The 14,484-nt window shown below is 39.6% G+C and overlaps 1 protein-coding gene across 1 annotated transcript in view; it reads left to right on the top strand.

Moving 5' to 3' along the window:
- LOC124116619 (tyrosine-protein phosphatase 10D-like) overlaps positions 1 to 5,392 on the top strand; it is a 47,228-nt gene extending 41,836 nt beyond the window's left edge. Inside the window, exon 28 of the mRNA XM_048380660.1 lies at positions 3,405 to 5,392. Coding sequence (XP_048236617.1) covers positions 3,405 to 3,424 — 20 coding nt within the window. The 3' untranslated portion in view covers positions 3,425 to 5,392. The remainder of the gene's footprint in view (positions 1 to 3,404) is intronic.
- The last annotated feature ends 9,092 nt before the right edge of the window (positions 5,393 to 14,484 follow it).

Genomic DNA, 14,484 nt, shown 5'->3' with positions numbered 1-14,484 from the left:
CATAAACATGTATGTGGCAACTGTTATAACACCATATACATGTTTGGAGCAACTGTGATATCAACATATATATGTATATGTGTCAACTGTTATAACAACATATCATGCATGTATGGGGCAACTGTTATAACACACATACATGTATGTGGCAACTGCTACTACAACATATGTTTTATTCCGACTGGTATCACAAAAAGCCGTGAAATTTGCAAAAAAGGAATTGATGCCTTAAATTTAAGTAACATTCTCAGACAAAGTGTTCCATAATTTTATGGATGCCGTCGAAGCATGTGCAAAAAATGGGCCCAAATGGGTTAAGTCAGTGCGAGATGTGGTCATTGGTAAAATGCACAAACTGGAAAAGAGGAAACAGAAGGGGAATAAACCCATTTTGCCCTAGCCAGCTGTCACCCAAAGTCTGGCAAACCTTATATAAAAAAGTATGTAGCTTTTCTCACTGACAAGGCCTCAAATAACCTAACTTTTATATGTAAGCATCACTACGTTAATTGTTTGATCAAAGAACTTGGTACAAGTGACATATCAAAAAATGCCGCGCATAAGGCCAGTATGTTAAGTGAGGAAAACATCTGCCAAAACCATAAATCAGTACTGTCAACTTTTGAATTGACTCATGCTTCATTCCTTGATCCATGGAACTTTGGTTACAAAACGTGTTGATTATAGATACCTATCTTCAGAAGTTCAGGGCACTTTGTAAAAGATGAAAGAAAATGCCATCAGAAGGTTAAGGGCCTGTCACACCTAGCCGATTTGGAGCTATACCAGAGGACAAATTTGGCGATTTGGGGGATCGGTACAACGGCAGTACAACGGCAATACTCAGGGTATCGCTTCGTTAATGTCGGTAGAGCACAGGAAGCGCCCCGTAATGGATCGGCGGTGGCCTCAATGTGTACTGTACTGGTACCGATGTCATACCGTAGTACAACCGTATATCACCTTAGGTGACAGAAAAGTGGTATTCGGTAGCACATCGGCTCTTACATCGGTAGGACAAAGGTATCACAACGGGAACGCCGGTACTACATCGGTATTGGTATGGTCAATTTTTATTTTTCAAGTGCTTGCTCGTCGGAGCTCCGCCGATTTTCTCGCCGTTGTTAATATTTTGCTCCGGTTTAGTCCCGGCGAGGTACATTGGTAGTGTGGCAGGCCCTTTACCGAGAAAACAATATGCGAAACACTGGACTTCCTCATTGATGTTTTGGGTGAATAAGACATTCAGGCAAGAAGATGGCATCCCCATGGCCCTTCTTGCGGATCTGTTTCTTTATGCATATGGATCGGAATTTCTGCTCGGATTTGAAAAAGTAAAAAAACAAAGTAATTTGGCCAAGAAGTTACACGTAAGCTTCACGTGTATCGATGATGTGAAATCGTTTAATGGCCAACAAATAGTGAGTGTGAGTGAGTTTATATTTAAAGTCATATCGGCAATATTTCAGCCATATCGTGACTTGAACAAGTTATATCCAACAAATAGCCAATGCCCTCTACAGATTTACCCACCTGAACTAGAAATATAGGAGGCCAGTGAGACAACCTCATCTGTTTCATATTTAGATCTATGCATAAAGATTCAGAATGACAAAACACTCTCCACAAGGCTGTATGACAAGATGGATGACTTCAACCTTCCCGTAGTCAGCTTTACCTTCATGTCGAGCAATGTTCTAGCATCTCCAGCACTTAGTGTCTACATTTCACAACTTTTGAGATGCTATCAAGCATGCTCTTTTTACCAATATTTCAAAGAGACGCTTGCTCAGAAATTGTTTCATCAAGATTACCTTATTCTTCTTCAAGGCCTCAGTTAAGCTTTCAAAGCGTTTTATGGTAGACATGTGGAGGAAATTTTCAAATTTGACGCATCAGTGACAAAAATGATGTCCTATGCATTTCCCTATTTTGACTTGGACCATATGTTCCCGTGTTTTTATAGTGAACAATTGAATTGCCTTTGCATGTGTCTGTGATGGGTGCCACCAGGGGGCAGGATACGCTCACTTTTTCGCGAACATAAACACATGCTCGTGAAATAGTCGGAATCGTACAATGGACTCTGCTTTTGGCAGAGATTTGTTATGAATATGGAAACGGTTTGTCTCCTAGGGAGCCCCGTCGGAACTGCATGAAGAGTATGCCTCGTTGTAACATTTATTGTGAAAATGTAATTTAGGGGAGTATGTTATTTAAATATATGTAATATCCACGAATTTTATCTTGATGTTATTTATTCCAAAGCAGCTGCAGAACTACAGCATACGCCGGTTAGCCGGAGAATGTGTAGCCTGTGCCCACACCACAATACATTTATCTCCGGACGCTATTCAAATGCCCCCAAATAACATATTACTAACATGGATATCAAACCATTACGATGACGTCCCGCTATTATTATTGCAGTTGATTCTGATCCAGTACAACGCTGCCATAGGTCATTATGCAAACTTACAGAGACATTATAATATATATCAACCATAACATGGTTTAAGTCAGTGAAATCGCTCGAATCGGCTGATTCAGGAAGTTGGATCATTTGATTCTACTTCCGGTTCCAACTTATTCTCATGATACTTCTATTACATAATTGACTTGGTGAATGTGCCTAACGCTATCTGCCTCCTAGTGGTGTATCGGCATACATGGTCTTTATCACGTCCACACATCCGTTAGCAGCTATTTCCGCGGCATTGCTATATCGAGGCTGACATCATTACGTTAATTAATATCTTTACAAAATTATCACATTCATAGGTCTACTGTGGGAATGTGAAACTAAGCAACGGCCTGCTGTGAGCTGTGACATGTGGGCTACATTGAATTGATATTTAGATAATTACCACCGAGAAACTTCACCGAGGTTAAAAAAAATACATAAAAAGACAAAGCGGCAACTTTTTGATGACATCATGAACAAGTGATGACGTCATATTGCTTCAACTAACAAGTCAGCATTGTTAAATGCACATGTGCACATATCGAACAGTTATTAACTCTTAATGTTAACATTTATGGGCAATATTGGAAGTGTGTGTGTGTGTGTTTGGTGTGTGTTTGTGTGTGCGTGTGTGTTTGGTGTTTGTCTGTGTGCGTGTGTCTTTGTGTGTGTATGTGCGTGTGTGTGGTGTTGGTGAGTAGGGATGGGTGATGTTTGTGTGTTGGATGTGGATGTTAATGTCAGGTGGGTGTTGATGTTATGTGGTTGTGTAGGTAGGTAGGGTTGGCTGATGTGTGTGTTCTAGCGTCTGTGCGTGTTCGAATGTTTGATGTGGTTGGTGCGTTGGATGTCTTGAATGCATTCAAAATTAATACATCATTATAGGTTCTTTAAATGTTCTATTCAGTCAATGAATAATGAATCAAGTTGTCTTTTTCAGCCATCTACCAGAACGCCTAGGCGGTAACACCACAATGGCTGACCAACTCCACAGGATAAACACTGACAGTGTGAGAATTTTCAGGGTGGACCATAGCGCGGGAGACGCCCTGGATATATGTGCGGAGAGTTGTGTGCACACGGCACGCTGGAACGATAACTTTGAACTTTCTGTGGCAGCCACCCTGCTGTAAAATGTCCTTGAAGTCAACAGACACATTACAGCCGGTGAAAGTGAACCCGTTGCCGGACTGCACGGGATAGTGATATCATCAATTTGTGTAATCTATGTGCAAAGGAGGATTCAACGCCAAACTTGGATGTTGCACAGAACCAGGATTCGACTGATGCGCCGTGGTGCATTGCGTAATGACAGCCAGGAAGACGATGCGATTATTTCGGAAGCCTCAACGGACGGTGTTGTTTACTTTGTTTATTCTGTTTACTGTGACTCAACGGCTGTGTGGACAAACGACATGCACGAGTCTTTCAGGATGTAGGACAAGCCTACGGTAGTCATATGACTAAGACTTGAATCCAAATACTCGCCTGTGTGGATATTATCATATTACAGTCTCATCCACATTTCGTTCTTGCTGAAGATATATAGACCCCTTTTAATGTCTCAAGATGACTGTTCACATTTTTCTTGCGATACAAGAAGAAATTTCAGTACCTACCATTTTCACGTCAACGATTTGAATCAAGCGTTCTTGCGGAGTTGTCTCCGCTTGGATCAAGGCTGAAAGGGTTATTCTTTTTCCCCTCTCGAACACGAGTTTCCTAGGGCGGTTAAAGGGGATAACGAGAGCAAAGGAGATGGTTAGATATATAAGATACGGAGATAGTTTTTTATCTGTTTTGATATTTTATTGGTTTTTTTTTGTTTGTGCTGAAATATCGCTTTAAAGCTGGCTGTCAATCATTTTTCCACTTTATATTTGTGTTTGTATATATTGGCAAATACCATTCACTATAAACAAACTCTATCGAGTGCTATAACGGTAATGAAAACTACATGAGCAAACCATATGTCAAGTAATATTCACATCATATTTACCTGTATGTCAAACGACCAGAACGTTCCATAACATTTAAATTCCACCACCCTTCAATTCCGTTAGGAATCCGACTATAACAAAGTATCAAATGTAAGAAAACAGAATTGTTTCTTTTAAAGAATGTATACCACTGTCAGGTACCTACGTTATTTACGGCACAAACTGTACCTAATCCATCTTATATTACCCATAACGGTAGAATGGTCGTGTGTAAAAACGTTCCAATATTTGCACATGTGCATTTTAGAGATTATCAATGGTGATTGGTCAATTGAAGCCATAACACGTCACAATGATCATTGTTCGAAATTCGATATCCAGGTTTTATGACGTCAATAATTGAATACTTTACGTCATCTGAACAATAGGCTGCCTTCAATGAAGTTTCTCTGCAGGGTTGACATTTCATTTATGTTTCCTCATTTTTTCTCTTGAAATGCCAATGAGTAATATATAGATCATCCACCATAGCTGTAACATGCAACTGTTTGTATAAAATAAGTTGGCAACACGTTCACATGGGATTTTACAACCAGGTATCTACATCCCAAGCTGTGAGATCGTGCACTGCACGCACTGACGAACAAACCCGTGATGAAATGTTAACTTATTAACATGTATATCATAATATTCCATTTTTTAGAATTTATGCTATATGTATATTTAAAGCGTTATTTGTTTGTTTACCTTACTTTTATATATAATCAGATATGTTTATACTGAACGTGTTACAACAAAACCAGTGTTTTGGCAAAACTCTTTGTTTGGTCAAATTGTTTCAAGTGATATATGGCGTGAAGGTCAAATGTTCCAGCCATGCATACATGCATTCCACAAGAAGACATTCCTCACATCCCTTTGGAAGCCATCTCCAGATGTAATCAATGTATATCATTAAATATATTTGCATATAAATATTTTCTCAGAAGTGAAGTTTTATTTTATATTCATATGAATCAAGTGACAGGTGACTGTTTGAAGGTGCTTCACAAATACTGCACACGTATGGCAGGTGGTATAGGCTCTATGTGAACACTCTTTATACCAGAGTAAGGGTCGGTGGGGTAGCCTAGTGGTTCGCTCGTCACGCCGAAGACCCGGGTTCGATTCCCCAGAATGTGTACAACGTGTGAAGCCCATTTTTGGTGTGATATTTCTGAAATATTGCTAAAAGCGGCGTAAAACCATACTCACTCATTCATTTTACCTGAGTAATTATAACACCCTTGATCGTAGACGTAGCCTTGTGGTTATAGCGTTCGCCCTTCAGGGTTCTATTCTGCAAATGGGTACAATGCGTGAAGCCCTTTTGTGGTGTCCACGGCCATGCTGGAATCTTGCAAAAGCGGCGTAGATCCATACTCACTCATTCACTATACCTCAGTAACACCCTTGATCGTAGACGTAGCCTTGTGGTTAAAGCGTTCGCCCTTCAGGGTTCTATTCTGCAAATGGGTACAATGCGTGAAGCCCTTTTGTGGTGTCCACAGCCATGCTGGAATCTTGCAAAAGCGGCGTAGATCCATACTCACTCATTCACTATACCTCAGTAACACCCTTGATCGTAGACGTAGCCTTGTGGTTAAAGCGTTCGCCCTCCAGGGTTCTATTCTGCAAATGGGTACAATGCGTGAAGCCCTTTTGTGGTGTCCACGGCCATGCTGGAATCTTGCAAAAGCGGCGCAAAACCATATTCATTTTCTCACCAATTCTCGATAACCAGGGCTATTGCATAACATGGGCGTGCATTGGACACAGTAACTCTTGTTTAAAGATGACTCTCATAACCTCGAAGAGTGTTTGGTTCACCAGGATCTGGTATCATTTTACGAGGAATCAAACCCGGATGCACTGGGAAAGCCTGACACGGTGGGTTTTGAAATGAAGTTTATCGTTTACATGTCAGTGATTTTGTGAGTCATACACTCAAAACAGAAAACAAACAGCTGTGTTTTGTTATCGTAAAGGAATATTGGTTTTATATTGTGTTTGACACGGTGTTTTGATGCTGATAAACGACCTATTGAAGTCCACTTGTGTATAAATAAACGAAGACTAGTGCTTCAAAAAAACATTATCAGCCACTTTCTCCGTAGTTATTTGTGGTAAGGGGGTCATTACAACTGGGAGTAGCTGATTCCGGTGTTTAGGAGATCTAAAGACCTCGGTTAATACAGAACTGAGTGTGGGACGTTAACCAAACTCACACAGGAAACATCGTTACACCAAAATATTCGATACATGTATAAATAACTAAGACACAAAGGCTACTTGAAAGGAGTGTATGAATTTAGAATGAGTTTACAGAACACACACATATACACACATTAGGACTCGAGAGGTGATGCTATTTTACTATATGATATCACCCTATTCGACACACACACGTGACAGAGAGAGAGAGAGAGAGAGAGAGAGAGAGAGAGAGAGAGAGAGAGAGAGAGAGAGAGAGAGAGAGAGAGATGGTGATGCAGTTGATAGGGTATCATAGCCATGTTTTGGACCTTAGGTTTGCAGTGTTTTGAAGTGTTTAGTTGAAGACGTCGCCATGGTCTCATCGAAACACGTGGGCCTGGTTGCCCAGCATGCGCTATTGACAACGTTTTTTGTGCCCCAACTATGTTTTAGGTCGCATTCAGCATTTCTAACCATTTAAGGTTATAGATACGCATACGTTCTTCATAACGAGTATAATTAAAAACTTGTCCACTCCACGAATTTGTTTTTCATAAATAGTAATAACAAACCGCGCTGATCGTGATTATTTATGATTATACAACTTTTACTTTACAAAAAAAAAAATCCCCCCAAAATCAGGAAGTGTGATATTTGTTATATCTCATATCGAGGACCAATGGGTGCTGTGTTTAGTGTTGTCCAATCACAGCCTTCGTGACATCGAACATCCTCAGTATACTCGAATGTAGACAAGAGCCCAGTCAAGTTGTAATGTCGCCGATAATGTCATTGGACTCCGCTCACTTACTCATTGTGACAATGCCTCATCAACATTGGCTGTAAACATCCTCTTTCACGTGTAGCTTACATACCGTAACCCCTGATCAAAGCCCCTTATAATGACTACGGATCCTGTTGAAACAATTTATTTAGTACACGTAATTGTTTAACTTCAACAAGCTGCAATGTAACAATACTCTCTCCTTATTGGAACTGCTCTCGTTCTGTGACATAGCACTTCCTGCTTCCGGTGTGGCAAGCCCTACATTTTAGCCGGCGATGTTCGGGGTACAATCTGCTCATAAAGGCAATGTGCGGAGTACAATCTGCTCATACACTCGCTGCGCGGAGTACAATCAGTTCATGCAGGCGCTGCGCGGAGTAGAATCTGTTCATACAGGCGCTGCGCGGAGTAGAATCTGCTCATACACTCTCTGCGCGGAGTACAATCTGTTCAAACAGGTGCTGCGCGGAGTAGAATCTGCTCATAGAGCTCTTGTGCGGAGTAGAATCTGCTCATACACTCTCTGCGCGGAGTACAATCTGTTCATACAGGCGCTGCGCAGAGTACAATCAGTTCATACAGGCGCTGCGCGTAGTAGAGTCTGCTCATACTCTCGCTGCGCGGAGTAGAATCAGTTCATACAGGTCCTGTGAGGAGTACAATCTGCTCATACACTCTCTGCGCGGAGTACAATCTGTTCATACAGGCGCTGCGCAGAGTAGAATCTGTCCATACACTCGCTGCGCGGAGTACAATCAGTTCATACAGGCCCTGTGCGGAGTAGAATCTGCTCATACACTCTCTGCGCGGAGTACAATCTGTTCATACAGGCGCTGCGTGTAGTAGAATCTGCTCATACACTCACTGCGCGGAGTACAATCAGTTCATACAGGCCCTGTGCGGAGTACAATCAGTTCATACAGGCCCTGTGCGGAGTACAATCTGCTCATACCGGCCCTGAGCGGAGTACAATCTGCTCATACTGTGCGGGGTACAATCTGCTCATACTGGCCCTGTGCGGAGTACAATCAGTTCATACAGGCGCTGTGCTGAGTAGAATCTGCTCATACACTCGCTGCGCGGAGTACAATCTGTTCATACAGGCGCTGCGCACAACGAGGCGGTCGCGATCGGGTAGCCTAGTGGTTAAAGCGTTCGCTCGTCACGCCGAAGACCCGGGTTCGATTCCCGACATGGGTACAATGTGTGAAGCCCATTTATGGTGTCCCCCGCCGTGATATTGCAGGAATATTGCTAAAAGCCAAAAACCCAACTCACTCACTCACTCACCCCATCAGCACATGCTACAATGTACCGCACATCACAAGTACCTACATACTGTCTACATATGCTACCGTGTGGGGATTCCGGGGTAGAATTGGTCCCCAGCAACCTATACTGGTCGTATGCGGCGTCCTAATTGATCGGATGGTCGAATTCGATGACCTGGTTGATAGGGTGTCATCGTACCCCGGCGTTGATCGTTGCTGTCATATCAATCACTGGATTGTCTGATCCAGGCTCCATTATTATAAACTGCAGATAGTTACGTAGGTCTCTCTACCTCACCATTTGCCTCAGAATGGAGTACTTTATTCCCTTGATAACCGCTGGTGATTTTAGAAAACGACCCCTCCTTTAGGCGTTTCGTACGCCACACGGTAAAGCATTTACACCTTACGTGATCAGTAATAGGTTAAAAGACATAACTTTAAGTTGGGTATATGTTTCTTGCACATCAATACAACTGAGGGTGGGCGGAAGGTTGTTATGCTGGTGTTCCTTCCAGTGCAAGATGACCTGTTCGGGTGTCGCGTCTTGATTAGCGACAGAGAGGATATTTTATGGACGCTTCATTTCTAGAGCGATGTAATATGTGCCTTCGATGATTTAGCTTACTGCATATAGAGTGATGTAATAAGTGTCTTCGATGATTTAGCATACTGCATATAGTGTGATGTTAAAAGTGCCTTCAATGATTTAGCTTACTGCATATAGAGCGATGTAATAAGTGCCTTCGATGATTTAGCTTACTGCATATAGAGTGATGTAATAAGTGTCTTCGATGATTTAGCATACTGCATATAGAGTGATGTAATAAGTGTCTTCGATGATTTAGCATACTGCATATAGAGTGATGTAATATGTGCCTTCGATGATTTAGCATACTGCATATAGAGTGATGTAATAAGTGCCTTCGATGATTTAACATACTGCATATAGAGTGATGTAATAAATGCCTTCAATGATTTAGCATACTGCATAAAGAGTGATGTAATATGTGTCTTCGATGATTTAGCATACTGCATATAGAGTGATGTAATATGTGCCTTCAATGATTTAGCATACTGCATATAGAGCGATGTAATAAGTGTCTTCGATGATTTAGCTTACTGCATATAGAGTGATGTAATAAGTGCCTTCGATGATTTAGCTTACTGCATATAGAGTGATGTAATAAGTGCCTTCGATGATTTAGCATACTGCATATAGAGTGATGTAATAAGTGTCTTCGATGATTTAGCATACTGCATATAGAGTGATGTAATATGTGCCTTCGATGATTTAGCATACTGCATATAGAGTGATGTAATATGTGCCTTCGATGATTTAGCTTACTGCATATAGTGTGATGTTAAAAGTGCCTTCGATGATTTAGCTTACTGCATATAGAGCGATGTAATAAGTGTCTTCGATGATTTAGCTTACTGCATATAGTGTGATGTTAAAAGTGCCTTCGATGATTTAGCTTACTGCATATAGAGTGATGTAATAAGTGCCTTCGATGATTGAGCATACTGCATATAGTGTGATGTTAAAAGTGCCTTCGATGATTTAGCTTACTGCATATAGAGTGATGTAATATGTGCCTTCGATGATTTAGCATACTGCATATAGTGTGATGTTAAAAGTGCCTTCGATGATTTAGCTTACTGCATATAGAGCGATGTAATATGTGCCTTCGATGATTTAGCTTACTGCATATAGTGTGATGTTAAAAGTGCCTTCGATGATTTAGCATACTGCATATAGAGTGATGTAATAAGTGCCTTCGATGATTTAGCTTACTGCATATAGAGTGATGTGATAAGTGCCTTCGATGATTTAGCATACTGCATATAGAGTGATGTAATAAGTGTCTTCGATGATTTAGCATACTGCATATAGAGTGATGTAATATGTGCCTTCGATGATTTAGCATACTGCATATAGAGTGATGTAATATGTGCCTTCGATGATTTAGCTTACTGCATATAGTGTGATGTTAAAAGTGCCTTCGATGATTTAGCTTACTGCATATAGAGCGATGTAATAAGTGTCTTCGATGATTTAGCTTACTGCATATAGTGTGATGTTAAAAGTGCCTTCGATGATTTAGCTTACTGCATATAGAGTGATGTAATAAGTGCCTTCGATGATTTAGCATACTGCATATAGTGTGATGTTAAAAGTGCCTTCGATGATTTAGCTTACTGCATATAGAGTGATGTAATATGTGCCTTCGATGATTTAGCATACTGCATATAGTGTGATGTTAAAAGTGCCTTCGATGATTTAGCTTACTGCATATAGAGCGATGTAATAAGTGTCTTCGATGATTTAGCTTACTGCATATAGTGTGATGTTAAAAGTGCCTTCGATGATTTAGCTTACTGCATATAGAGTGATGTAATATGTGCCTTCGATGATTTAGCATACTGCATATAGTGTGATGTTAAAAGTGCCTTCGATGATTTAGCTTACTGCATATAGAGTGATGTAATATGTGCCTTCGATGATTTAGCATACTGCATATAGTGTGATGTTAAAAGTGCCTTCGATGATTTAGCTTACTGCATATAGAGCGATGTAATAAGTGTCTTCGATGATTTAGCATACTGCATATAGAGTGATGTAATAAGTGCCTTCGATTATTTAGCATACTGCATATAGAGTGATGTAATAAGTGCCTTCAATGATTTAGCTTACTGCATATAGAGTGATGTAATAAGTGCCTTCGATGATTTAGCTTACTGCATATAGAGTGATGTAATATGTGCCTTCGATGATTTAGCATACTGCAAATAGAGTGATGTAATAAGTGCCTTCGATGATTTAGCATACTGCATATAGAGTGATGTAATATGTGCCTTCGATGATTTAGCATACTGCATATAGAGTGATGTAATAAGTGCCTTCGATGATTTAGCATACTGCATATAGAGTGATGTAATAAGTGCCTTCGATGATTTAGCATACTACATATAGAGTGATGTAATATGTGCCTTCGATGATTTAGCATACTGCATATAGAGTGATGTAATATGTGCCTTCGATGATTTAGCATACTGCATATAGAGTGATGTAATATGTGCCTTCGATGATTTAGCTTACTGCATATAGAGTGATGTAATATGTGCCTTCGATGATTTAGCTTACTGCATATAGAGTGATGTAATATGTGCCTTCGATGATTTAGCATACTGCATATAGAGTGATGTAATATGTGCCTTCGATGATTTAGCTTACTGCATATAGAGTGATGTAATATGTGCCTTCGATGATTTAGCTTACTGCATATAGAGTGATGTAATAAGTGCCTTCGATGATTTAGCATACTGCATATAGAGTGATGTAATAAGTGTCTTCGATGATTTAGCATACTGCATATAGAGCGATGTAATAAGTGTCTTCGATGATTTAGCTTACTGCATATAGAGGGATGTAATAAGTGCCTTCGATGATTTAGCATACTGCATATAGAGTGATGTAATATGTGCCTTCGATGATTTAGCTTACTGCATATAGTGTGATGTAATATGTGCCTTCGATGATTTAGCTTACTGCATATAGTGTGATGTTAAAAGTGCCTTCGATGATTTAGCTTACTGCATATAGTGTGATGTTAAAAGTGCCTTCGATGATTTAGCATACTGCATATAGTGTGATGTTAAAAGTGCCTTCGATGATTTAGCTTACTGCATATAGAGCGATGTAATATGTGCCTTCGATGATTTAGCTTACTGCATATAGAGTGATGTAATAAGTGCCTTCGATGATTTAGCTTACTGCATATAGAGTGATGTAATAAGTGCCTTCGATGATTTAGCATACTGCATATAGAGTGATGTAATAAGTGTCTTCGATGATTTAGCATACTGCATATAGAGTGATGTAATATGTGCCTTCGATGATTTAGCATACTGCATATAGAGTGATGTAATATGTGCCTTCGATGATTTAGCTTACTGCATATAGTGTGATGTTAAAAGTGCCTTCGATGATTTAGCTTACTGCATATAGAGCGATGTAATAAGTGTCTTCGATGATTTAGCTTACTGCATATAGTGTGATGTTAAAAGTGCCTTCGATGATTTAGCTTACTGCATATAGAGTGATGTAATAAGTGCCTTCGATGATTTAGCATACTGCATATAGTGTGATGTTAAAAGTGCCTTCGATGATTTAGCTTACTGCATATAGAGTGATGTAATATGTGCCTTCGATGATTTAGCATACTGCATATAGTGTGATGTTAAAAGTGCCTTCGATGATTTAGCTTACTGCATATAGAGCGATGTAATATGTGCCTTCGATGATTTAGCTTACTGCATATAGTGTGATGTTAAAAGTGCCTTCGATGATTTAGCATACTGCATATAGAGTGATGTAATAAGTGCCTTCGATGATTTAGCTTACTGCATATAGTGTGATGTAATAAGTGCCTTCGATGATTTAGCATACTGCATATAGAGTGATGTAATAAGTGTCTTCGATGATTTAGCATACTGCATATAGAGTGATGTAATATGTGCCTTCGATGATTTAGCATACTGCATATAGAGTGATGTAATATGTGCCTTCGATGATTTAGCTTACTGCATATAGTGTGATGTTAAAAGTGCCTTCGATGATTTAGCTTACTGCATATAGAGCGATGTAATAAGTGTCTTCGATGATTTAGCTTACTGCATATAGTGTGATGTTAAAAGTGCCTTCGATGATTTAGCTTACTGCATATAGAGTGATGTAATAAGTGCCTTCGATGATTTAGCATACTGCATATAGTGTGATGTTAAAAGTGCCTTCGATGATTTAGCTTACTGCATATAGAGTGATGTAATATGTGCCTTCGATGATTTAGCATACTGCATATAGAGTGATGTAATAAGTGCCTTCAATGATTTAGCTTACTGCATATAGAGTGATGTAATAAGTGTCTTCGATGATTTAGCATACTGCATATAGAGCGATGTAATAAGTGTCTTCGATGATTTAGCTTACTGCATATAGAGGGATGTAATAAGTGCCTTCGATGATTTAGCATACTGCATATAGAGTGATGTAATAAATGCCTTCGATGATTTAGCTTACTGCATATAGTGTGATGTAATATGTGCCTTCGATGATTTAGCTTACTGCATATAGTGTGATGTTAAAAGTGCCTTCGATGATTTAGCTTACTGCATATAGTGTGATGTTAAAAGTGCCTTCGATGATTTAGCATACTGCATATAGAGTGATGTAATAAGTGCCTTCAATGATTTAGCTTACTGCATATAGAGTGATGTAATAAGTGTCTTCGATGATTTAGCATACTGCATATAGAGTGATGTAATAAGTGCCTTCAATGATTTAGCATACTGCATATAGAGTGATGTAATAAGTGCCTTCGATGATTTAGCTTACTGCATATAGAGTGATGTAATAAGTGCCTTCGATGATTTAGCTTACTGCATATAGTGTGATGTTAAAAGTGCCTTCGATGATTTAGCATACTGCATATAGTGTGATGTTAAAAGTGCCTTCGATGATTTAGCTTACTGCATATAGAGCGATGTAATATGTGCCTTCGATGATTTAGCTTACTGCATATAGAGTGATGTAATAAGTGCCTTCGATGATTTAGCTTACTGCATATAGAGTGATGTAATAAGTGCCTTCGATGATTTAGCATACTGCATATAGAGTGATGTAATAAGTGTCTTCGATGATTTAGCATACTGCATATAGAGTGATGTAATATGTGCCTTCGATGATTTAGCATACTGCATATAGAGTGATGTAATATGTGCCTT

This window comes from Haliotis rufescens, unplaced genomic scaffold, assembly GCF_023055435.1.
Source record: "Haliotis rufescens isolate VD_foot unplaced genomic scaffold, xgHalRufe1.0.p SCAF_32, whole genome shotgun sequence".
NCBI classification, from domain to species: Eukaryota; Metazoa; Mollusca; class Gastropoda; order Lepetellida; family Haliotidae; genus Haliotis; species Haliotis rufescens.
The sequence above is the reverse complement of the archived record's forward strand: the minus strand, read 5'-3'. Positions and strand labels throughout refer to the sequence as shown.